The sequence below is a fragment of the Passer montanus genome, unplaced genomic scaffold (assembly GCF_014805655.1).
Source record: "Passer montanus isolate IOZ18808 unplaced genomic scaffold, ASM1480565v1 scaffold8, whole genome shotgun sequence".
Lineage (NCBI taxonomy): Eukaryota > Metazoa > Chordata > Aves > Passeriformes > Passeridae > Passer > Passer montanus.
Window position 1 is genome coordinate 9,819,532 of NW_024373256.1, and position 27,489 is coordinate 9,847,020.

The following is a 27,489-nucleotide window of genomic DNA, read 5'->3' on the forward strand; positions in this document are numbered from 1 at the left end:
GACTCCCACACTCAGTGTCAGCAACGTTACAGCCCCATCCAGCACAGTTTAATAGCTTACCCAGGTGTCAGCTGGTAAAATCAAACACACATAAAGACTAGGGCATGCAAGAACCCTGTTTTCTTAAGCGGTATTAATTACTGATAGAGATCAATAACATCCAGCTTCTCAAAACGACACCTGAGAGGAGGTGCATAGAAATAGTGAGTATAGCTGTTAACCTTTGTAGTGTAGACAGGTATGTATGCAGCCTATTCTGAAGAAGCAAGTTTTAAGACATTGGATTATAATGTAATTAAGACTTGAATTTTCCCTGCAGGTATGTAAGCATTGCTGTTCAAGAGTGAAGAAGATCCTAATGGCCTCAGGGTACAGACTTCAGGTGGATTTCTCTGCGACACTGAGGCCCTTTGTGTCTCTTGAGCAGCTAATTCCTTGCCCCTTAACCTGTACTTCTGACAATCCCCTTAAATGCTTCTGTAACCTTTTGTCATCATGACTCAAGCTCTGTCCCAAATCATGCTAAGCCAGTTCTTTAGGATATACAGTTAATAACTCACTCCAACATTTGGATAGAACACCATGTGATTTACCTGAATCACCTCCACAACAGATGAAGACTCCATTTGACTGTACTAGATGTTGCACATATTCTCAGAACTAAATTTACAATTGGTTTGGATACTCAAGATGAAAGTGATTCAAGTATTTAGTTCCAAGGTCACGAGTCTTGGGGAAGAAAAGTCTCTGGATTCTGGAGAGCAGAAGAGTTCAGTTACTAATTTTCCCTTGCATCACTAATAGCAAGTCTTCTTTCCCACATTTTAATGTGAGAATGTGATGATAGAGCTGCTATTAAACAATTTAATTATAGTACTTCTGGGAGTATTCTAAGGTTAGAAATGCAACATTTCACATTTAACATCTTGAAATTATTTTTTCCCTTTCTAATGCAAGTTGACAATCATTTAAAAACCCATGAATTTTGACATAGCTTCAAACAGGTTGTTCCACATTTAATAGACAGTGGTTCCCACTCTAGTGTAAATATGATATAATGAAGCCTTCTTAATATTCCACTCTTCCTCAGAAATGGTTCTGAATTTGCTGATTTGTAGAATTCTTTTGTTTTCACCCTCCAAGGGAAACACATAGCAATTTAAATCTTATGACAATAAGCTTGCTTTTCTTGGTTACATTTCACAAATATCTTGAAAATAGTCCATGGAACAAAATGGTCTGCTACTCACAGGATGACAAAAAATTGTTATACTAGGAAGATGGAAAATAAAAAAAATAACTCACTCAAACCATTTCAGGCGCTAATAAATAAAAACAAACCAGTTCCTAAGAAAATGTCTTTAATTTTCATGTTATGGAAATACATATTTTGGTTTTATTTCCATGATACAAAAATTTAAATATCAAACATTTTCTGAAATCTACCAATGCAGATCTTTTTTTAAACAAATAAAGGGCTGGTGCAGTTAGCAGGTTCATCACATTTACCAAAAAACATTTTTTACAGAATCAGGATTTAAAAGTGGGAACAACAGATGTGAAAACAAAGAAAAACTACCTCCCACCAGGAAATTAATGTTTGAGAAACTTTTAAGTTACAGTTTTTTGACAGGGTAAGTATGTGTAAGGCTGTATTTAGATGAATACCACCTGCACTGGGGGTGGGGGTAGAGAACAGAAATTCAAGAAATGTTCCTGGATAAAGTAACAGGTAGAAAGCAATAAGTAAAACTGCAGCTCCACCTGTTCCCAGAATGCTGACAGCATACTGAAGCTGCCTGAAAAAATAGTTAAATATTAGGAGAGCTGTGCTCACTCCCCAAGCAAAGGAAACAGCCTAGCACGAAATCACAGAGTGCCAGTTCTTGTACAGTTCACAGCCAGCATGCCAAAGGAGGTGACCAAAGGACAATGAGTCTTGCTTCTTAAACCTAACATCAGTTACAACAGCAAGGATTTCACAGGATCAACGACAAGTCATACACTAGGTGATGTACACACGAGCAAAGTTGACAGTGATTGTTCAAGAAACAGTTTAAAATAATTAAACTGATTTTCAGGACACATACTGTTTTGTTAACACCACTTTATTTAAATAAAGTATGGCTTCCAAGAGGTGTATTCTCTCAACTGCTTTCAATCAACTCCACTTTTTAAGGCAGTTGTTTCCTACCATGTTTCAGGGACCTCAAAAATTCCAGAGGAACTAGTTGTGAGGCTTCCTAGAAGACAGAATCATGGAATAAAAATTACATCAAGATTTTATTTTTTTTTATATGATGCAGTCTTCAGTTTCAAGAAGAAATTTGAACGTATGGAGTAAGTTACTGCTAGAAGCAACAACTTTCAGGAAAAGAATTTTAGTTCTGTTCAGGCCTAGAACACTTCCAAACAGAAGAGAAAACCATGTGCATTAACATGATTCTAGCACTTACCTGCTGGAACTTGTTCTGTCTTGATCTTTTTCAACTTTTTGGCTCTCTTCTTACCATCTGGAAGGGACTCTGCGCAGGAGTCTGTCTGATCATTTTCTGGATCTTGGCCTTCTCCCTCTTCCATATCATCAGAAACAGTTTCCTCCTCAATAGGACTCATGCTTCTCTTTCCCACTGTACTGGTACCTGTAAAACTGGAACACAGAAGAAAGATGATTGGGAAAAAGTCAAGAGTAACTACTACATAGGTACACATTGTTGTACATCTATTAAATGCTTAAGAATGTAGAAGAATAAACTGTCCTAAGTGGTGTACCATGAAATTACATTATCTAAAAGATTTGGCTTAACTATAAAATTCCTTAAATTTGCTACCTAATCCAATCTTATGTAGATCAAGGTATTCATTTTCTGTACTACTGCTGTCTCAGACTTAGCTGCTATTCTGATGAGATCACCCATCTGAAATGTATTTAAATCAGTTCTCTATCCCTGCACAGTTTTACATGTTGCTCTCATAGTTATGCAAGCTCTTAAAAGCACTGTCAGTAGACACCAAACTATGCACAACCGAGGCCTTAAAACCACACACCGAAACTGAAGGAGTCAACATGCCAACTTCACCTCTCTCCTGGAACTACAGGTAGCTTTAAAAGCATTTATATACAAAGGTAGAGAAAACCATCAAGCTCCATATATAAACTTTAAATCTGGCTTTCAAGTGGTAGACTCCTATTTTTCATGGGGCCAATAAAATAAATAGCACAAAAAACTGTACACTCATTTCATTAGTAGCATTTGAATGAAGCTGACTAACACAGTATAAAGATGAACTCAGAGCCCCACTCCATTCAGCACACACTGAAATAACCTTGTGTAGGCTTTTGTTCCACTGAAATGCTATTGTTAAATTTCCTTAGAAGACAAATGACAATATTAAAATCAAATTAGCATGAGTATAAAGCAGAATGAGGTAGCAAAGGGGCTAATTAAAAACCAGTTCCAATTATGAACTTCTAGATATGTAAACACCAGCTACTTAAATGTCTAATATAATGCTTTTAGAACAACCAATTTTAAAAAGGGTAGGTTTAGATTTATGAACTTTTATTTTTTAATTAGAACTACACAACATGGCTGTATGCATCTAAGCCCTGTTCTGTTCTGTGAGCTAAATAAATATTAATACTAAGTTATAAACCAAAACTTTACAAGGGATTTTTTTTCTTTTTAATCAATAGCAGTGAATTAAAGTGTTTCAATAAGGTTTCAGCTAAAGGAAGAACTGTTAAATTTTGCAGTATACTTTTGGCTTTGAAATGGAATTTTTTCAGCTGAACATTTTGCAACTTAAAACAGAGTCTGTCTGGGATGTCCAAAGGCAATAAACAAAGATGAAACATATGATTACATCTCATGCTCTTACATCCACTTTAGGAGCACAAACACCATTTACTTTGATGAATAGCTGGTTTTTCCTCCAAACATTCACACACAGAAGGCCTTCTTGCATGATTTCTTACAAATCATCATTTTGAGTCATACCACAACCACCACCAATAAAAAGCTGGATAGAACTGTTAATCCTATGTACACATTTCAAGATTGCAAAACAGGGAAAAACTAGGGTTGGAAAGAAAAAATGTCTAGGGAAGAAGGAGCATTAGGAAATGAAAAACTACTATTTTTTAAAAATACAGTTTAGAAAAGCTTGTAAGAATTCTACTTTGGGGAAAGCCATTCTGAAAAATACATTATGAAGAAAAAACTCAGGAACCATAAATCATGATCCCAGGATTTATTTAGCACTTGGCTCTCAGAAGGGAACTTGCACTCACTGTAGGAAGAAGATTCCTTCTTGAATGGTCTTATGGCTGAATTTAATTTTTTCCACCATAAAACTCTTGTGAAGTTATTGCAAATAAAGAGAAACAAGTTCTTGACCTTCAGTGCACATTTAGCTGGGTACCAAAGTACAACATAAAAATTAATTTTAGGCCTTATGGTCCTCCTGCAGATACCTCATGGGGAAAAAACACAGCCCAGCACCAAAAAGTGGCAGCACAAAATATGAAATAAACATATTTTAAAATGAAGAACCATTATTCTCCCAAATAATTTTATTTTCTATTCATTCATTGATTGCATGGCTTCTAGAGCAGAAAGGGTTAATTTTCTTATGTCTTCTTCTTCTTTAACCTTAAATAAGATTAAAGATTAGAGCAACACTATTTATGCACTTAGTAATAAATGAGTATGGTTGCATAGATGAGTTAGAGCACTACTCAAAGCTCAGTTTTCTAATTATAACAGTTATTTTGGATGTGTCCACATATCTGCCTCAACTTCCCCATTCAGCTGAGAAACAACTGAACAAAGTTAAAGATTCAAACACAGCAATAGCTTTCAGCCACTGCCCAATGCAGACAGATTTCTTTTATGATCCTTATGACCATGCAGAGACACAGATTTACACCATCCTCTCACCATGTAACACTTAGGTTTTAAAACACACCTGTACATCAGCTAACCAGGCAATAACTCTATATATTTCAAGACATACTAAACAGTAGCAATCTAAATAGTACTATGGTAATTAAATTGAAAGAATCAGCAAGTGGAGGGGAGCAAAAGGCAGGAAAACAATTGTGATGATGTAGCATTTAACATCTGTTTTGGAAAAGCTTGTCTGAGTTTTCAAAGGAACACTTCATCACAACAAGGTATTTGTAACTGGCCTGGATATATGAGGACCTACAATTTCAAATAAATTTCATTTACACAAAACTACAAGTTCTCTTGACACTTGAAACAACATCGAGGTGTGGGAATAGATACCGATCCATCATAAAGATCAGTTATTTCAGCTGAAGAACAGGTGAATTCACCTAAAATAACACTACATGCAGGAACACTATAATAACTTACTTGCAATATTTGTTATCTATACCCTTAATACCTCAGCTTTTGCAATTCCTATTCTTTACTGGTAATAAACCACTATAAACAAGCATTTCTGTAATAAACCAAACAAATCATCATCAATAAACCAAGTAGAAACATTTGCACATTTCAAAAATTAGATAATCTTTGGCAAAATGAAGACATTTTGCAAATCTTCATTCTACAAACAGCACCCTGAATTGTCAGAAGATGCAGCACTCAGTTTTAGGCAGAATATTGCATCCCTTCCTTGTACTTCATACGGGTCTTTTGGCATTGCCCTTACTCTGCTCTTTCCAGATGATGATCAGGAGAATAAGTAAGTACAAATAGAGCAGGGTACCTAGCTTTCCATAGAGCATACCCTATTTGACTTTTCCTGCTATGGTTTAACACTATTTTGCTAAGGCAAAGCTCTAAAGCCATGCATTTAACAGTCATGGCAGAGCTGGCAGGCAGTCATTTGCTAAGCACAACACAGCCAGTTCCATCTGTTTCCTATGTGTGTCCTGAATAGCAACAGATTTGGACAAGGGGATCTTATTTACTACTTGAAATTTTGTCAAATGCAGCAGTTTTTCATCTACTTCTCCATCTTACATTAATAATTAGGCATATTTCCATTGAAATAAATTTTTATATTTAAGGGTAGTATTAAGTTAAATGCAAGGGATACATACTAATTATAAATAATTTAACTTGTGACTGCTATTAATACTATTAAACTTTATTTTCTGAAGAGAAATTCCTCTACCATACAGAACTATAGTTTTATCAACAAGACAATAATTATAGAACCTTTGTTACATATTTATCAGTCTGTCAATTTAAGACAGAAGTTCCTTACAAGAAATATTCAACAACTTCCTTACTGAATGAAAAAGTAACCAGGACACATTGTCATCATGGAGAGAAACAGCTATCCTGCAGCTGTGCTCCTTGGCAGAAGCTGATGCAGCAAGCTTATTAAATAATAAATAAATAAAGGATGTAGTAACATGAAGCTATTATAAGGGATCAGCTGCTGGACACATCACAGTGCTGAGTTAGATATGACTTCAACTAATCTGGGCAAATATACATGCACACATACTTATTTGTCCTGATTGTTCATATAAATACTGATATTATATTTTATATCAAAGTAATTGTATATAATAGATAAAATAGAAAGATTTTATATACCTTTAGATATAAATATTTGTATACCTTTTCTGGAAAAGAAAGAGTTCATCTTGAGTGAAATCAAAGACCATGGTTTGCACTTCCACGTTCAATCTAAACAGATTATACTTCAGAGGAAGCATTTACAAAATATAAGTTGACAAAATAATTAAATATAACTGGTAAAAAATAAAAATAAATTAAGAAAAAAAATGTCAAAAGACCAGCATGAGAGGAAATGTGGGACAGAACCAAATCACTTTATTAATGCAATAATAAGAGAACAAAAAATTATGTAACATCAATTACAAGAGATCTGTCAACAAAATAAAGGCTGCTATCCAAGGCTATCAAAATGCTGATCACATGAAAACAAAAACCTACTTCTTGTAGAATTTTACAACACTAGATGAAGAAATACATTTAAAATTTTCAAGAAGAGTAGGTACTCAGACAACCAACTCACTGGGGTATCTCAAATTTTTTTAGGGAAAAAAATTTACTGAAAATTTTGTTCAGCAATTTTCCAAATGACTCATTTGTGGTGGATCTTAAACTTCTTTGTAAGACAACAGCAAATCAGCTTTCTGCATTTCCTGTCCTTCATGAGCTGCCATCATTACATCTGCCTGGAGCCTGTGAGGTACCCAAACTCCAGCATCCATTGAGAGGAGACACCTCCTCTGGCAGAAACAAAACTAGAACTAAGTGTTTCTTTGCAGCAAACTCAAGGAGTAGTAAGTATTTCCAGACTACTTAATAGTCTACCACCTTAGTTATAGAGCTAAGCCTTAGCCACGTGCAGGCTGCTCCAGGAGAATCCTAAAAGCTCCTCATCTCCTCACAGCAGGGACTCCCCAGGACCCCTGAGTACAACAGTTCCATTAAACCAGCTTCATTTGACACGGATTGTATCATCACTCCTCCATATGTTTTTTTGAATCAAACACGTCTATAACGCATTTAGAATTCCCACCATGACAAAAGCCATGAACATCTGACAGCTTGCCAAAACACACACCTGCAAAATCATAAGTTTAGTGAATTTGTTACATGACAAATTAACATTTACAGGAAGATATAATGAGAACTAGAATTTAATCTCCAAGAAAGATAAAGCAGAAATACCTCAGCACTGGTTTTATGACCACCAAATTTGCTTTGTGTAACCACAGGGCAAAGAGGAGGAGACAAAACCCCCCAAAAACAAAGCAAAACATCTGCTTAGAGAAATGTAACTTACACACTCCACTCAAACTTATTCTCTTACAGAATTCATAGCACTGGGGGGACAGTGCAGGAGAAGGGAGGGGGAAGAATGGCAATAACTTGATAGGTTCCTTATAAAATTATATTAACACGAAAAATCTCTTCACACGCTCAGCTGCACAGATGAGTGAGAAAGAAGCTGCCTGTTACCATCATATCCAAAACCTGTCATTAATATCAGCAGATAAATATGGAACAACAAATACACACAGCAACACAGGGAACATGTCCTGACTTAATTTTGTCCTTAAATAATGAACTAAAGCCCTTTTCAAGTTTTATACTGAAAGCTCAAAGCCTTGCAAGTATCATCATTTGCTATCCTATTTCTGAAGCATAAGGACAACTTCACCAGGACAGCTCTAGAAGAGAATTTATACCATTCTTTGTGGCACTATTAGCACCATGGAAAGTCAGCCCAAAACCAACATGGTCTTTAAAAGAATATATGATGACAACTAAGTGTCAACATGACACAGCCATTCACAAGTGTCATACGACTAAAGAAAATAATTTTGAAATTTTGGTTACAATAAATGATGCTACTACACCAAGCTCAGAAGCTGTGATGTGACCTGCCCTCAAGTCCCAGCATTTAAGTTTGTCTGATCACATTTGTGATGAAAATTCCCTTTGCTCCTTTACCTATCGTCTTTTGACAGCTGATGTACCACTGCTGATTTATATGCAAAGAAATACATACAGAAAAAATGGCCTGTATTAGTTAAGAACTACCTGGAAATTGCTAGATTTTGGACAGAAATGCAGTAAGAACACGAGCTGGCAGCGCAGACATCTCACCTGTTAACACAGTAGTATCGACTCTGGGAAACGTAAGGTGTGCACTGGGTTTTTAACCTCTTCCTCTCCATCTCCTTCCAACTATCTTCTGTACATTTTCTCTTGGCCTGTTTTTCTTCATGTTTTTTCTCCACATATTCTGCATATGTCTGGATCCTATAACTTTCAGCATACCGGCTGGTGTTTACAGCTATGGAGGAGGAGAATGATATTATATACAAAACACTTAAATGACAGCATGCCCTCTACTGAAATAGCTTATTTTGAAAAGCAGAAGGCTGCAAGTTATTTGCTCTGTTCATAAAACAATTTCTAGTTCCATTGTCTAGCAATTAAAAAAACCAAACAAAAAAACCCCAAAATTCCATATTCTCTCGAAGTCACAATGTCGAACTAGATGCTCAAAGCTCTTCTCAAAGTCAGACTTTGTGCAAAAAGAGTTAAATCTACTTAAGACATTTCTTTTAAATTAGAAACGATCAGTTCTTCAGTCGTAACCCTCTTCCAGATTGCTTGTTGGCAAGAAAAGATTTCCTGGATTTTTTCCCTTTTAGTCTCATTACTTAACCCAGCAGGTTTATTTTGCAAGTCTGCCAGGAAAAGACGACATTTGCAAAGCCTCTGCCAAAACTCTGTTTGATTGCTGTGAAACATAAGCTTATTTGAGCTGCATTTTTGGTTGCACAAGATATCCATGGAAGAAGCACTTAACTAACAGCCAGCTGTTCCATCCTTGTATCTTTCTATTGTCTCATCTCCCTTTAACCAAAAAACACCTCAAGTTCAAGGTAGAAAGATTTCTGTCAATGCAAAATTAGAAGCACTTTAAAACTGAAGAAAAAAACTTTCACTGCCTCCACTCAGTAACAATTTAACAACATTCCTTCAAGTCCCAGCATCTTCACAGCTCTCAGCCTTTAGTCTGCGAGCCAAGCTCTGGCCTGATGCCATCCCTGTAACAGATGAATCAGCAAATTAAACTGACTGTCAACTGGTGTCTTCTGCTGCTTTCAGCCTAGCTCTCTGAAAGAAAGTATTGTAAACCAACCAGTAAACCAGTTTAAATGTAAACAAAGCAAAACAAACCCCCTTCCAACCTCAGATTGTTTTTCTGCACATTTTAAAATACTGCAATTATAGTGGAGACAAAAATCCTGATTTTATTACGTACTTCCAATTTTTTAGAGCCATTTCAGATGCACATCCCACTTTGGGATTCTAGCTGAGCTGTTTTAAATACAGGTATTCTGTGCTACCTCTGGTGCAAGCACTAGAGATGGCAAGCTCCAACAAAAAATTTCAGAAAAGGTGAGGAAGATGGGTGGATGTGGCTTTTTCTCCTCTTTCAGGATGGATCATCCATTCTGCATCTTTGCTGTGTAACACTGAAATGAGATACCTATAACACCTGCCATGGTATATAAATGCTGCTGTTGCAACGTACATAAGACCAGGCAAGAGTGCTGACTATTTAATTTTAATCCCAAGCACAGACAGCAGTAGTTATGATTAACAGCCCCATGGGATAGCTGCACTAACCAACAAGTGTCACACATACCTCCTTTCATCCCCCTTATATTTGTTTTGAACTGCGAAGTTACAGGATCTGTTTGTAAGAATTAGGACAATATTTATTGCCCATGAAGTTATGGGGCAGGCATCATGAATGAATTAATAAGGCTCACTGGAGTTTACTGCATGCCAGCCAACATTCCTTGGGGTAAAATTTGTTTAGTTAAACTCAAGCATGTTTTTACTCGCTAAAATCAAGCACAAAGTTACCATGGATCATCTGATACATACTCATTTGTTAAAACACAATAACATTATTTGTTTTGCTACAAGATATGAGCCAAAGTTATGGGTCTGCCATTTAATTCCCTGATAAACTCAGCCCTTTCTAAAGGAAGAAAAACAAATAATTTGAGGTCTAAATATAATTGTAAAATAAATCTGTGCAAGAGTCAGTATTTTTGTACAAAGTCAATTCTACTTTCTTAAAATAAGGCATGAATTTTACAGCAATCCATTCATATGGCACATACACACACAAATATATGTCTATACATATATAGCATATATATTTAATATAAAATGTTACATGCTGAGTATTTTGTTTCATCATTGAAAAACTGAAATGAAGCCATATGGAGAAGTCTAAGGAGTCACAAAGATAAAACAAGCTTGCAATAGCAGCTCCTTGTAGGAGTTTAATACATTTTCTCTGATGCTTTTTTGATGGATGCTGTCCATATTGCCAAACAAAGCAAATACAGTGAGGTTGTTCTAAACTCCCAACAGAAGAAATGCGCTGCTAGAATACTCTGTGAATTCTAAAAAACTAAAGAGAACTCAGGGGGGCTATTTACTTATTTCTTTAAATTGTAAGAGATGAGACAAATCTTTCTGTGAGAAACCTGACCTAGTAACCAACACCACATGGCTGCATTTCACATTAATTGCAGCCCTAAAGTTTCTGTCTCATAGCAGAATAACAGCAATTGCAAATTATTTTAGGAAAAGCGTTTCTAGAGGATGGCACCTTCCCTCGTTATTAGGGAAGACACCAAACAGGCTGACTGTCACTGAGTGGTCCAAGAGGAATGTGTACAAAGATACCTTTTAGTCAAGTCCTTGCTTTTATGCAGAGCAACATCCTGACAGATGGCCACTGACAATATTAAGCCTCTTAATAAAAAGACAAATATGTTGGTGAACTGTAGGTAAAAGAAAAGCCACTATATATAAATATAATAAACACACAGAGCTATACAGATTAAGGCTGCAATACTAAACACTTAAGCTTATGAAATACTTCAGTACAATTTCACTTGTGAAGCCTTTAAGTGACCTCTGTATAGATGCTGCATTAACCTTATCTGATCATGATCTACTTAAAACATGAGACCACTGCCTCAGCCAGAGCAACAGTGTGCAATTAGTGAGTAGCTAAGGTGGTATTTTCTTTTACTCTCAATACTCACCATATGGTTCCACAGCCTTATTTACTGACTACTAGGGCTATTCATGCCACATGTAACAATCCAGAAGTTTGCCATGATGACAAAAGTGCACATGCATAGTCCAGTTTTCAAAGTAAAACTCAGGAGTGGAAGCAGCAGTGCTGTGTGCCTATTTTATCAACAGAAAGCAGAAGACTCAACATCCCAAATTAGAGGGCATCTTTTAAATTAACCTAAATGGAATTAAATTGTCCCCTACAGAACATTCAGGGCCGAGTTCTTCCACAGCAAATGTACAAATATATTCCCAGAGAAGCCATAAATCCTAAAGAAACATGTACATGATCACATAACCACGGACATTATCAAGGTGTAGGCAGAATTCAATATTTTGTTAAATATTAGTGAAATTGTCAATGTAACATTTTTTAATGGCCCCTTTTGTTAACCTGTATACAGTTTTCAGTCTTTCAAGCACACCAGGACAATTTCTGCTGCAAGGCATTAAAATGTTAACACACATGACTAATTGACCAGAGTCTCTTAAGTATACTTGATAACAGCAACTATCTGCAGGCTGTACCCAAACTGATAACACCAATTTGTACATGGTGCTGCCCATCCCTTTGTTTTCCTCTCCTGTATCAGCTTGAGATAGAAGGAGCCTATCCAGATTCTAAAGAAAAGAGCATTGTACAAAGATTGTCCTCCCTCTTGGTATCTGAATGCAGAGCAAGGGGCAGTATCAATGCAGGGACAAAGCAGATCTTCACTTTGCAAAGGAGGATGGCAAGTCAGAGAGCAAACCAAATGAGGCTTTGAACCTCCATGGTGGAGAGCAGAGGAAAATGGACAGGTGACGTGAAAGAAAATGGTTTTACAGAAGGAAGATAAAGTGCTAAGGACAAAGCATGCCAAAGAAAGAGGAAGGATCCTCTGCAAAGCTTAAAATATTTTCCTTATGAAAGAACAGAGAGGACAGCACACATTTCATGCTGTGCACATGTATGTAGATTGTAATAAAGCACTTTAACTCCCTTACAGATTAAGTTATTTAATTACTGAAAGAATTCAAGCTATCCCTTCCTTTTAGACCAGCAACCCGCCCAGTCAAAGCTGGATGGCAACATTCAAGGGAATAATGAAAAACAAGGGTTTAACATCAATCCAACACATTAACTGAGGACTCACAAGTTAACTGCACAGAACAGTTGAGGGGCTGAAGTGGCTGAAACACAAATACTTCAGGTTATACCAATTTATTCATTGAAACAAAATACTGGGTTTACTTGACACGACAAGCTGAAGTCTCTCCCATTTTCCCCACCATTTCCAGACTATCTGGATGAAGTCTAGACCCTTTTAAGTCAGAGGATCACTGAAACAGTACTTACTCCATACTAAACTCTCCAAATGAAAAGCCAGCTTTATAAATACATAAAGCTGAACAGCATCCAAAGGCAAACTTATTCCAAGACAACAATCTTAAGAGTCAGAATTTGTATGCAAAAAGTTAGTGCTGAAGTTTCTTGTGTTCATCAGCTCTAACAGTGCACAGGTTTATCTTTTGCCACACACTTAACAAATATGTGCTTCATGTTTGACAGAAATGCTGATGCCACTTGCAGTGTAACTTGGCAACAGAAAGTTTTATCTCCCAGATGTCCAACTAAAGGAATATCAACCATTTAACAAATTCTTATTAATTACCTACTTTGATCAGCCAATCCCAACAGAACATAGACAATGTTTATTATAGTAACCATTATAGTTTTCAGGTGCTTGTAGCTGGGAAATCAGTTTACAGCACAGCATATTCCAAAAAGTTAAGACAAATCAGAGCCATATAACCACCACTTTCATAAACCTGCTACTGGCTTTAAGAAGACATTGTGGCAGCCCAACAGCAAGAGTGACACAGAGGCCACCAGAAGCCAAGAGCCTCCCCCTGGCAAGGGCCAGGTCCAGCTTGCACAGACAGGCACGGCAGACTGTGCAATGCTCCCTAGCATCTGTCCTGCTGCAGCTATGGAGAGTGCATAAATATAATTTTATACAAGAACAAGCCTAAGATTGCCAATGTGTGAGTCGCATGAACAGCCAAATAAAGTGAATATTCTTGGACATTATCATAGGCAACAAAATGAGAAGTTTAAGGCATTTGACTCTTGTTTCCCAAGGTTCCTTGTTTGTGTGTTTTAAAGCATGCCGTATTCAGCTGGAAAGTTAGGAGCTGCTCCAAAATTGCCTATAAAAATACTGCCCTTTTCCCTACTTAGTTTTTCAGAGGAAATAAAGTGGAAGAGAAAACAAGTCTTTTTATATTATGCAAAGATTCATAGGTCCTTCAGGGTAACACTTGAACAATTAAAACATTGGAATGCACATTCTCCCTAGCAACATAAACACTACTGATTACCATGTGAAATTTGAAGAGCTGCTTATTAGCTAAATTCAGCTAATCAAATGTATAGTTTATAAACAGAAAATCTTACAGGCCAGTGTTTTACCAATCAGTTTTGGACTAGGTTTTAATGGTTACCATCCATTATATTACTTAACTCGGGCACATTGTTTTAAAGAGCACTGGGGAATGAAGAGATATATTTTATTCTCTACATATTCAAAATGGATTTTTGAATCAGTGAGAAATCCAACATATTCCCAGGATGCTGATGAATGAGTTTCTAGCCAATTTAAAATAATGAAGCCAGGAGAGCAAGAAACAACAAAAACAGCACAGCAGCAACAGTTTACACAAAGTGCCACATTTTGAGAGGTCTGCCATTTGTTAAGCATGATAACTAATTATTTGAAATATGAAAGACAAGTACCACCATTTGAATACTACACTTTAGATACAGTTACACAAAGCTAGTCTCAGTGACAAATCATATTTCAAGTTCTCTTGTAACACCTATGAAGCTGAACAAAATTGAAAGTTATTGGAGCAAAATTGTTAAGAAACCAGGCAGATCCATCGACTGGTTATGTTGAGCATGCACACCCAGGGAGGATGGCAGATCAGTCTTTAAATGATCTGCTCTTCAAGTCTCTAACTTTACCTTAGTTCAGCCAAATATTCAGCGTTTGAACCACTGCTGCAACAGAAAAATAAAGACACCTCCCAGTTGTGAACGGGGTTTCAAAATCTGATAGACCCAAATAAATTAACACTCCATGCACATAATTACCAGTCCTATTTTCATTGCTTTTTCACACACAATTTCCTTATTAAAAAGATGCAAAGCGAGTCTGCATGTTTTTACAGTACTTAAGACTCCTCTGTAAGGGAAATCTGAACACTTTAGGGGAAAATTCCACACACTTTTCATGTCCTTGATCCCTTTATGTCCCATAGATGTTCTTGTTGCACTTTGTTTATTTAACTCTAAGTTTTAATACCAGCTCAAAGTCAGAAACCTCTTTAAGAGGTAAGCATAGAAGTACACACGTAGCAACATCGTCCACACACTTTTCATGTCCTTGATCCATTTATGTCCCATAGATGTTCTTGTTGCATTTGTGTTTACTTAACTCTAAGTTTTAATACCAGCTCAAAGTCAGAAACCTCTTTAAGAGGTAAGCATAGAAGTACACACGTAGCAACATCTTGTCTGTATTCAGGTTGTTTCACAGTCCTCCAAGGCTTTCTACAAAGTCCAGAAAATGCAGACATTTATAGGAACAGGTTAAAAAACAGGCCACATTATAGTTTCTCCTAGGTCCTTCACTTAAGCATATCTCACTAAATCACAAGTACAAACAGGGACTTTTATTACCAAAACAATTCATAAAGAATTGAAGATGAGGGAATAGAATAACAGAATTGATTTTAGAATGCATTTATTACAGGAAAAAAACCCCAATACCCAAACCAACAAAATATCAAGAATTAAAAAAAAAAATTACAGTAAAAATCACACAATTTTTGGTAAGTGAGGTTGCTTTAATTTATCAGCTTGGTAGGCCCACTGCTTTCAGTACATGAATTTCTACTAACCTGATTTCCTACAAATCTATGAAAGACTATAATCACCTGAGCTTTCAGACAAATAACATTTCCCAGCACGTAGGCCATAGAACAAGCCTCCCTGCTTGTCAAAGCACAAAAAAAGACACAGAGCAGTGCCAGAAAGATTCAGTTTCAATGTTCTGCAGACATTCAGTTCTTTCCAAAATATCTAGTTGCTATAACAAAAGCAGAACAAAAAAACCAAAACCAAACCTAACAACAACAACAAAAAGTAGTGGTGAAGTGAATACACCAAGCATTTAGACAATGGGTAAGTACCTGAGGTGACAGCAGTGGGGAATTTACAGTATCAGCATCTAGGAAGGCTTTAATTGACATAATTCTTTATCTGAAACCTCACATCAGAAGTTATTTCATTCTTATATCTATATATGGATGCAGAAACAATGGCTCTTGCTGCTATGGAGCAATTGCTGTAAGGAGGCTGCTGGTGAGCCCTCAAAATCCTCTGCAGAGCTATGAATGTATGAGGAAGTATGATAAACACTCCCAGGATGTTCACAAGGAATTACAGAGATGCAGTGATGGCACATGCACACCCTGAAAGCTTCTTTAGTTGAGCTTAGTAAGGATAGATGATGATAAACTCAGTGGGGTTTTCTAATCTGTTTTATTTCTTTTTTTAATTGTGGGAATTCTGTCTGAATAGCTCTTAAGTGCAATAAAATTTTAGCCAGTTAATTACAAGTGCTGCTCTCACTGGCCCCACAGCATTTGCTGCAAGTGTTTCAGTAAATGGGGGTGACACTACCAGAACATATCCCAGATGATCATCTATAATGGCCATTGTTCCAGCCATTGTTCCCTGAAGTAAGATTACAGGTCAGAACTCAAATAAATGCCCCAAAGAACTAGAGAAACCACAAAGAGCTTGTGGATTCAACTACAGTCAAAAAGCCACCCCCAAAAGAACATAAAATCCCCAAACCACAAACAAGACTGTTTTCCCACATAACTAACAGCAATATTTTCAAATGTTCAAATAAAAATTTAAAAACTTAGGTCTGGAGAGGCTGCACATTGTTCATACACAGACAGTAGGTACATACATGTGTTCTACAATGCACCAAAAGGCTTCTCACTGCATTTGTTCCTTGAAAATGTAAACCCAACTAAATGTGCATCAGTCCAAAGGGTACTTGGAGGTGAAGACTACAAAAGCCTTTGATAGTTATACTCTGTGCAAAGTAACAGTAAACAGCCTCAATAAATACTGCACCAAGTGAAGAAATCAGCACTATTCTACCTACAGGTTTAGGTACTTGGAGGATCATGGAATGAAACACAAAACTCTCAATCAAGTTCAGCTTGGGCTGCTGCTGCTATGGAAGTCCAGTTCCTCCAAGCAAGTCACTGGTTTTGCCATTACAATCACAGACCCTGCTGGCTCAGAGCACTCTGCAGGAGCCAGTTAAAGTCTTAATGCTGAAATAAAAGTGAGCAACACTCACCTATTTGTACTTGCTCTGGCTGGCTCAATGAGACAAATGCTGATGTATCGTCAATCCACGAAACTTGAATGTTACCTAGAAAATCAAAAGAAATTTGTATGACTATTTTTATTTTAGACTCAGTCACAGACTTTTATCTGATATGCCATGACATAAAAAAGCCAACTAAGAGTAGCTGCACTTGAGAAAGCTTTTGTCCACTGTGCAGGTGTTGAAACCTGAATGTTACCTAGAAAAGCAAAAGAAATTTGTATGACTTTTTATTTTAGACTCAGTCACAGATTTTTATCTGATATGCCATGACATAAAGAAGCCAACTAAGAGTAGCTGCACTTGAGAAAGCTTTTGTCCACTGTACAGGTGTGCAGTTCATACCCAGTTGCACAAGAGCCTGGAACTGTTCAGAAAGTCAGGACAGCATGAGCATCCTGTACACCCCAGGCCCTCACATCCTCCCTTCACGGCTTCTATGCAAGTCTACAGAATAAACTGAAGTGATTTTCTGGGAATTTCAGCCCTTTGCTCAAATAAATAACATCTCTTTGAGTGATGAAAAATTACAGTCAAAAGGGGTAGGTAGAGGATTGATCACATCAATGGAGAACTCCACTGTTGGGACACTAAATCTTCAACCTCTGATTTGTTTGAATCCCACTATACATCATTTCCTGGATGTGAACTAAAAACTTAATTTGAGTCAATATGAAGACAAATGCAGAAAATCATGGACCTCATTTGGAAGCTGTTACAATGGAACAGTGACTGGAAATAAGTCCCTCTATTCATCAAGCAGTTAGTGCATTTTCTATGTGAATGGCTTAAAATGTCACATTAGCACTAAAAGAGCTCATAATCAAGCAAAAGCAGAGGAAAGGATTCCCATTCCAGACACAAGGTCTTATTATAGTCTGAAACCCATTTACATCTCCTGGGCTTACATCTCCTGTCCTTATCTAAGTGCTTTACTGTTAGCAGAATTCAGATATTGAAAACTGGTGCAATTTTTTTCATGTAGACTAGAAAATCAAGTTATATATAATGTTACATTACACCACCATTTAACCTTCAGACATTACAAGGTTAAAAACAACGATGCAAAAGGGCTTAAAATACATTTATTCTCAGTTGTTTAATCTATTGAAATCTAATTTAGTCTACAGGTTACAAGGTTATAGAAATCTCTTCTGAAATCCAGCCAGATTATAAACAGATTTTCTAATTATAAAAAAATAAAAGCCTAGATAGATTTCATTCGCATGCTATACATTTGAATAGCCAGCTATTTAGGAGTTTAAGTTATAATCATTTTGATCACTGCCAAAACCATAATTAATTCAGTCTGGTTTCTGACATCTCCCTGTACTGAAGGGCCAAGGCTGCTATTAAGATGAGTCTACACCATGAAGTTAAACTTTCTTTAAACATTTTTTAGGGTACATAAATTCAATTTCTAATAATTCTGCCTTTGAAGAACACAGGACTTTGCTGCCTATGGGCAAGGCTCTTTGGTGTAGGGAGAACATCCTTTTGGCAGGACACTAACATTCCACAACAAAGGCCCAAGCTGACTCGTGACTGCAGCTCAGAACTGTGGTGCAATTTGCAAAGTTTCCTTTAAAGGACAGAAATTACTGTACAAATTCATATTGCTCTACATGCATTGATAAGTCTTTGCTCTAAAATTATTTATGTATGAAGTTCTCCAATTTTGTATTACTAATTACACAATTTTCCAAACAATCATTTCTGAGACCTGTTGTATCCTGTTGTAACTCTGGAACACAGAAATGCTGTCCAGATTGTGTCCCTTTCCTATGTATACAGTTTATTAATTTTAACCTTCCTGAGTCAACTGAAAGATAAAAAGAAAAATTCTCCTGAATAGCTTGCAATTGTGCCCTCAATATAAAATATGAAAGAAGGTCAGTGATAGACAAAAAAAAATCTCATAATGGAATTCAGCATTCAGCTACTGTTCAAATGGACTTCAGTGTCCATATTTTCACTAAGTGGCAAATAATAAATTAATAAAAATCCAACCTATTGGTGGCACATAATTTCAGTATCAGATCCTTATTTATTATTGCAGAAAGGCTGATGCATTCCATATGACTTCTGACTTTGTATTTTTAGCTAATAAAGGGTTTCAACACCTGCCAACATATCTTGCTTTTTATACTCAGATTTATACATTTTAAATACAATTTAAAGAAAGTCAAACATTAAATAGCAGACAATGAATGCCAATCTGAAGCAAACCACAAAGGCTCTTATGCAACTCTCCATGCTTAAGAAATGCTCTCTTCAGACTGCCACATTTTACCATTATTAAGAAGTAAGAATTTAGAGATAAGATTAATAAATTAAATCATTCAGCAATACTGCTAAGCACTCAGTAAATATTGTGCATTTCAAAAGTATGGTGAAATGCAAATAAAGAGCTGGAAAGCAAATGCAGTTCAGTACAGTATTTAGCAATCACCAGAGCCCTGTGCCAGCTCACTGCAAGGCCAGTGCAGATAAGCCATGGACAGCAATGTAATGGAACACCGGCTCTAGAGAAATAAACCAGGACATTTCTCTCTCTGCACTTCTAGAATACATCAAGTCTTCAATACTTTGAAGAATGCCACTGGGTGGTGGCACTGGTGGACTATGACATGAAGGTGTAAGTAAAATATATTTCTTCTACAAAGAAATTTGAAAATTCTCCATATATTAACTCAAACATGCAAACAAGATTAAGTCCACAGAATAAAATCATACTGATGGATTACATAATTGAAACATTTCCTTTTTATACTCTGTTCTTGTACATTTCCTACATGACTTCTACTGGTAATTAAGCAGTAGTTTTTATAATGCTTCGATAGTATGAGTTTTAATGAAAAGCCCAAAAACATTAATTTAAGTAGAACTTAAGGCTATACACTAAAGCTGTATTCTAGCAAATTGAATTTTAATGACTTCTTATTTCACATCAGCATGACCAAATAAACAGTGCAAATTTAAGAATTTAAAGTCTTCTAAGAGACTGCATAGTGCTGCAAGTACTTGTACAGTGAAACTACATTCACCCCTGAGACCATAAAAACATCTTGCATGAACAGGTGTCCACTTGGTATGCAGGCAGTCCTGAAGGATTTCAGAATCATGAACAGCCCTTCTAGAGTAGCAAATGTAAACCAGTTCCAAGTGTGACACTGCAGCCCTTTCAGCTGTTTCACCATATTTTGTTAGAAGCTCCATGGAAGATTATAACTCTGCTTGAATTCATTCTAAAATAATTTTTCTGTAAAATTTGACTAATACTGCTTGATTTCAAGATGCTTTGCTTTAACTGATGTAATTCCTTAGGATAATTCATGTCTGTTACTGCCTTTTTTTTTTTAAGCTTTTGGCAAGTGACTCAACCTCACGCTGTACCACTCTGCCCCTACCCACCTACAACTGGAAAAACATGGGTACTTCTGTATTCCAGAATTTTGGAAGGAATAATCCGCAGTTTGTTTTGAGATACCACGGCAAAAAGACTTTTAAAAAATATAGATTAATTATCGAGCCCGGAGTTTGTAAGTGGAAATATGAAAACATTCAGCTCTAAAATCAGAAGTGCGGGAATTGCAGCCCCACAGCGAGCCCTGAGCGGGGCGTGAGCGCGCCCCCTGGCGGCGGTGCCCTCACGGACAGCGCCGGGGCCGAGCCCGAGGCGCGCTCCGGCCCGGACAGCACCGGGACAGCCCTGCCACGGCACCGGGACAGCCGTGCCACGGCACCGGGACAGCCGTGCCACCGCGCCGGGACAGCCGTGCCACCGCGCCGGGACAGCCGTGCCACGGCACCGGGACAGCCGTGCCACCGCGCCGGGACAGCTCTGCCACCGCGCCGGGACAGCCCCGCCACCGCTGCGCTCTCCCGTCCCGCATCGCCCACCCGGGGCTGTGCAGTCCCAGCCACCACCCTGACCCCTGCTGCAGTGAAGATCGAATGCTCGCAAGGAACCGAGGGAGCTGGATGCAGCTCCAGAGACCCTGCACAGACACTACCACGCCACAAGAGATAAGGAGCAGGAGACCACCATCAGTTAGTTCAGCTGTCCAGGTAACTAACCTGGACACTAGCCTACAGAAACTAACCTACATTTCATACTTCTACTTAATAGAGCAACAACAGGACTACTGGTCCTCAGTTGTTAACTACTCTTGTTGCTGTTTCTTCTCATTTGGATGGTGTTGACAATCTGGAAATCAAACTCGTTATTTTCAAGTTTGCTTGCTTGCCTAGACTCACATATGCTGGAGTTTGGCTTTACCAGCTGCAGGATGAACCTTGTTCCTAAAACCTCAACCTGCCCCACACCATTCCCTTTTTTCACCTATATACCCTTTTTACCTATACAAACTCGTCCTATCAGGAGAAGCTGTAAATAAAAGGATAAAAGATCCACAATATTCAACAAGCACCAAATAAAGATTTCTAAACAACAGTTAATAAGAACAGTAATTTTCAACACATCATTACAAAGTCCACAGGACACCAAATTTAAAAATTACAAAAAGAGGTTCATCATTCCTTACACCAGGAATAAGTCTGCACCAACAGACTAAAAATAACAAAACAAACCAGAAGTTTAACTTGTTAATAATAATAAAACAAAACAAAATCAAAAAAAGACAGACTATATCACTCACCAAAGGCACTGAAAAGCTGGTATAGGTCACTAGTCTTCCACTCTTTGGGAAAAGTAACATGAAGAACGTGATCTCGTTTGGGCTGCACTACAAAACAAAAATCCTTTTGTTAAAATAAGAGTCACTGCTAGTATCTTTAGAATATCCTAAAACAGTCATCTAATGTAGTCAGGTAGCTTTTTTCTTTCCTTTCCTTTTTAAATAAGAAAACAGGCAAAGGTTTATGAAACTGCATCAGATACAGTGAAAATGTGCCTGCACTCAGGCATGAAAGATATACTAAATCCTACTAGCTCATCTGCTTATGAAATTGAAACAGCATTTCTTGTAGTGGGAAATGTCCACAAATGTAGTCCTTCTCATCCCTTGTACCAAACCAAGTCCAAGGACAGAAAAAAAAAGGAGAAAAAAAACCCCCAAAACCAAGACAACAACCTCTTCATGCTCCACTTTTAAAAAATTCTTACCAATGGTTCAATTTTTGTCATTTTTCTGTTAATTAAAAACTTTCTGTGAAACAATGTTCAACTCAGTTTTCATATAATATTAGATACAAGCCAGAACAGACACACTTCTCACTATTACTGAAAATTACACCAAGAAAAAAAGACAGCTCATCAAGGCCAACATCAAGTGCAGAAGAAGTCTTTAGTGTATTGCTGAAAGTCATTTTAAGGTTTGTGAATTTGAGAGAGAATCCAAATCAAGCTTCTGGAAGAGGTAAGAACACAGCAGAAATTTTTACTATGTACCTTACTTTTACACATTTCTCCTACCCGAAGTTCCTTTCCCTAGGGATGTGAGCTTTTATAACCTGTGAATTCCTATCATATTTTAAAAAGAAACAATTGGAACACTGCATTTTCAGGGACAAAGATACTGAAATATTGCCTGAAATTTCCTACAGAACTATCTGCAGATAGCCTTTCCACAGGTATCTGCAGAGATCTCCTTTGTTATGCATGACACATGGCTAAATCTTCTGTGTTTTTGATTTGATGACAGAGGCTGAACCACTGAAGTCAAGTGCTCCAGTTTGTTCAGGATAACTCAAGGGTTAACTACAAACAGCTCCATGTGATCAGATTTTAATCTGACCACCTGGTAACACTCTCAGGAAAATCTTCTCTCTTTTGCTATAGAGACATAGGGACTGTTTTTCATTTTAGTGAATGATTAGTGACTTACCCTCCTGAATTCATTTGTAATACAAACTTTTCTAGTTTCTGATCTCCTTAGCTTTCAGCATTAAAACAGGAGAGCTTTCCAAGGTGTCTCTCATTCATAGAGCAGGTGTCCATATCAGACTATCAGCCACTTGTTATTGCTAAGTGTTTTACTTTGTTTCACCTAACAAATGGATTACTCTGAGTTGACCAGAAACTTCCTAATGATAATTACAGGTGAGCACTGAGAGTGCAGTCAGGCTGGCCAGAGACACAAGATTCTTAGCAATGGTTCAATTTTTGTCATTTTTCTGTTAATTAAAAACTTTCTGTGAAACAATGTTCAACTCAGTTTTCATATAATATTAGATACAAGCCAGAACAGACACACTTCTCACTATTACTGAAAATTACACCAAGAAAAAAAGACAGCTCATCAAGGCCAACATCAAGTGCAGAAGAAGTCTTTAGTGTATTGCTGAAAGTCATTTTAAGGTTTGTGAATTTGAGAGAGAATCCAAATCAAGCTTCTGGAAGAGGTAAGAACACAGCAGAAATTTTTACTATGTACCTTACTTTTACACATTTCTCCTACCCGAAGTTCCTTTCCCTAGGGATGTGAGCTTTTATAACCTGTGAATTCCTATCATATTTTAAAAAGAAACAATTGGAACACTGCATTTTCAGGGACAAAGATACTGAAATATTGCCTGAAATTTCCTACAGAACTATCTGCAGATAGCCTTTCCACAGGTATCTGCAGAGATCTCCTTTGTTATGCATGACACATGGCTAAATCTTCTGTGTTTTTGATTTGATGACAGAGGCTGAACCACTGAAGTCAAGTGCTCCAGTTTGTTCAGGATAACTCAAGGGTTAACTACAAACAGCTCCATGTGATCAGATTTTAATCTGACCACCTGGTAACACTCTCAGGAAAATCTTCTCTCTTTTGCTATAGAGACATAGGGACTGTTTTTCATTTTAGTGAATGATTAGTGACTTACCCTCCTGAATTCATTTGTAATACAAACTTTTCTAGTTTCTGATCTCCTTAGCTTTCAGCATTAAAACAGGAGAGCTTTCCAAGGTGTCTCTCATTCATAGAGCAGGTGTCCATATCAGACTATCAGCCACTTGTTATTGCTAAGTGTTTTACTTTGTTTCACCTAACAAATGGATTACTCTGAGTTGGCCAGAAACTTCCTAATGATAATTACAGGTGAGCACTGAGAGTGCAGTCAGGCTGGCCAGAGACACAAGTAGTTAAGGAAAGCAATCCCTTCATGAGCACAGGTGAAATCCTGTTCCCTAAATCTGCTACTTAAACAAAAGGACACAATATTTTTTAAAAGACTAAAATTCAATATTTTTGCATTATACAAGTGAAACAGCAACACAAGCAACAGAAGATCAATTCATTGCTGTAGAGCTTACTGCACAGAGAGTAACTCATAGTTAAATTATTTGTAATCCAGTAGTAGAAAATCATAGCATGAACAACTCCAGTTTTAGATATTACATCCCTTTTACATGGATTAGAGAAAAGAAACTATTCCTAACCTTCCTGTATCTGTTTATTCTTAAATTCACAGTGAGTCTACTCTTAAAATCTCTAAATTCTCCCTACTCCGGTGAAAAGTATTTGATTATTTTCTTTTTTTTTCAGTAATTTTGTGCAGCAACGTCATCCTTTTAAATGAGTTTTTAACACACATTTTAACAAAAGATGATGGAAGTCACATTCACATATTCAATACTATTTGACTTAGCACATGTTACTGAAATCCATTATTTCAGGAAAAATTGCACAAACTTGCTGTTTCACACTACCTGACAAACAGAAACATACAAATCACAACAGTCACCTAGTCAGCTGTGCCTCATCTCTTTTTAAAAAATACAGACTCCAAGTGCACCTCCCACAGAAACCTGGCTGTACTCTTTAGGCAGCTTTGCCTCTCTGCAAAACAGTCCCCCACAAACAACCACCAGACTGCTACCTCAACCTACAGTGGTGTTTACATCTCAGAACAGCAACTGAAGTGGCTACACCAGCCAGCCCAACATGCCACCCCTGCAATGCTTTCTGTTTTGAGGCTTAGAAAGCCTCCTTGGCTCAGGCTCTCCTAGACTATCTGCCTCAGTCTGCTCTACAGAAGTGGCTTTCAGATAAAAGAGACAGACTTTCAGAGGCAGACTCTTTTTTGGCAACCCTTCTTGGCAAAGCATCAAAACAATCCTGTAAGTTGGCCAGCAAGTGGAAGTAGCATCTTTACAAATTAGTAGCTTTGGCACTCTCTCAATGACCCAAAGTGTTTACCCATTCTTCCACTCAGTATCAAACAGTTGGGGAAGGAAGATGCAATGTAATTAGATTACCATTCCAGCAGAGCCAGAGCTCAGTGATCTGACCACCTAACTGAATTTAAAATTAAATTTATGCCCTTACAGCATGTATTCTCCTCTCCAACAGTTACCTCCATCTCTCTGGAACTGCATTCTGTTACTATTACACTGGCATCTGATAGAGTCACACTCCAGTCTGAGCTGTCTGATGCAAGGAGTGGAAAATGTGTCCACATCAGCACTGCTCCCAAATGGATATAATTTTAAAGACATTGTGTACCTGACTCCTCAATATAAAATTAAGCTTTTATCTAATCAAGGACAAGACTGACCTCAAGGGCTTCACATTTTAAGTCAAGGCAACAGTGGGAACCCTCATCCAAAGTTTTCCCCCTCAGAATGAAACATCCCATAACAATAAAGACATTTACATTAGTAGAATCTATTTTAATTTAAATACATTATCAACTAATTACAGCTCCAGGTCTGTAAACTGAAGTAACCAGAAAGGTAAAAATGTTTTAAGCAGTATTTCTCCATTATCATAATCCCATGTGGCAAAAGAATCCTGATGTTTAGGCTGAAGTTAAGGAGAGGTACTCCTGCACAGCAATTGAGAAACAAAGTGGCCACAAGATTTTCAGAACCATTTGCTATTCACTGGTTCTGTATTTACTGCTGGAGTGAGAGGACAGTGTTAAGATCCCACTTTTTATGGTACATAAGATTTTTATGATATGGTACATAAGAATAGTAAACCAAAATAACAATAAAGCTGTTAATTTCAAACTCTCTCATTTAGTAACATTAACTTAATTTCTTTTCATCAGCCCCCTTCATAATGCAGATTCTCTAGTCAAAGTTGAAGAATTTCTGGGTTTACTATTTTTTTAAAGGGAAACAAGGGAGCAGACATATTTAAATCATTTCATAAGTAGCTAACAACCTAAACACAGCTGACATCCTTGCTTTAGATATACATTATTAATCCTTCCACTTCCTTCCCCAGGAAGTGTGTCAGAATGGTACTACTTTTACAATGAGAGAAGCTACTTACAGTCTGGTCCTTCCAAATTGAGATATGGTATGTCCATTACTCTCATTAGAAATAGCCTAGAAGCAAAATGGAAAAGAACTATTAGCAAATTTCTGCCTGAAGACCTTTTCCTTTTTGTAGTTTTTTTACATGTTTCTTCTAAAGATGCAGAATTAACAATCCCAAACTTATCCTAAGGTATGTTAAAACAAAACAGACCCTCTAAGCCCAATCTCTTATCCAACAACCAGATTCAAAAGTTACTTGGCATCGTACCAGGAATTTTACTTATTCAAGAAAACAAGGGCAAAAAAGGCCCAATTTGTTACTGCTAAAAACAGTAAGGACAAGTGGGGAAGGAACATTTAACAAGTGGCAGCTTTATGCTGTAAGAGCCCCTTGCACAGTGGGTAGTGCAAATGCATCATTCTAAAGACACATAAATCTCCCCATTTTCTGAGCACTTCAACATGCTTTAGACAGAATGGATCTTAAAACCCTAAACTGCAAAGCCATCATGACTTCTTTGGAGATAACTGGGATGAGTCTTTTCCTCTTTAACATGTATCTGAAGAGTTTCTCAGAACATTCAAGAAATGCTTTCAATAAAAGCACAAGAACAGTGACTGTTTACTCCTACAGTGAGAATGGGAAACTATTGGTCAAACTGAACAAAAGCACACCAATCTCTTTTTGCAGTAATTTTGCAAAGAAAACTAAATTAATATAGAAAAGCTGAGGGATTTCCAATACATGCCAGAGAACATAGCTCCCTATGAGAAACTTTCTACAAATATAGCACAAACCCAAGTGATTTGCATGGATTTTGGTTTCTGGTATCCATTTTATAAAAAAACATTTCTAAGCTAATTTCTATTTCTACAGACCATGATGCTAAAAACCTTCTAAGCTAATTTCTATTTCTACAGACCATGATGCTATTAGCTCAATAAAACATGGTGTTCTCATTTCTCTACACCTCTTCCACCCCCTGCCTCCAGCTACATCAAAAGAATAAACAGCATTCAAACAACCCAAGGAGATTCAAAAGAACATTGTCATTAAAAGTTTGTGAAGGGCTTGTGGATGGGGGAGGGAAGATATGGAAGAGCCATTGCCCTAAACCAGTCAAAAAATTTCAAACCAACTTGAAAGTTTGTGAGA

At 37.2% G+C, this 27,489-nt stretch overlaps 1 protein-coding gene across 4 annotated transcripts in view; it reads right to left on the reverse strand.

Moving 5' to 3' along the window:
• Nucleotides 1–1,344: 1,344 nt before the first annotated feature.
• PARN (poly(A)-specific ribonuclease) overlaps nucleotides 1,345–27,489 on the reverse strand; it is a 43,840-nt gene continuing 17,695 nt past the window's right edge. For all 4 annotated transcript variants that reach the window (XM_039732251.1, XM_039732250.1, XM_039732253.1 and 1 more), the window contains 6 exons: nucleotides 26,347–26,402; nucleotides 21,775–21,861; nucleotides 17,084–17,158; nucleotides 8,634–8,823; nucleotides 2,457–2,650; nucleotides 1,345–2,243 (listed from right to left, as the gene is read on the reverse strand). In XM_039732251.1, coding sequence (XP_039588185.1) covers nucleotides 2,191–2,243; nucleotides 2,457–2,650; nucleotides 8,634–8,823; nucleotides 17,084–17,158; nucleotides 21,775–21,861; nucleotides 26,347–26,402 — 655 coding nt within the window. In that variant the 3' untranslated portion in view covers nucleotides 1,345–2,190. The remainder of the gene's footprint in view (nucleotides 2,244–2,456; nucleotides 2,651–8,633; nucleotides 8,824–17,083; nucleotides 17,159–21,774; nucleotides 21,862–26,346; nucleotides 26,403–27,489) is intronic.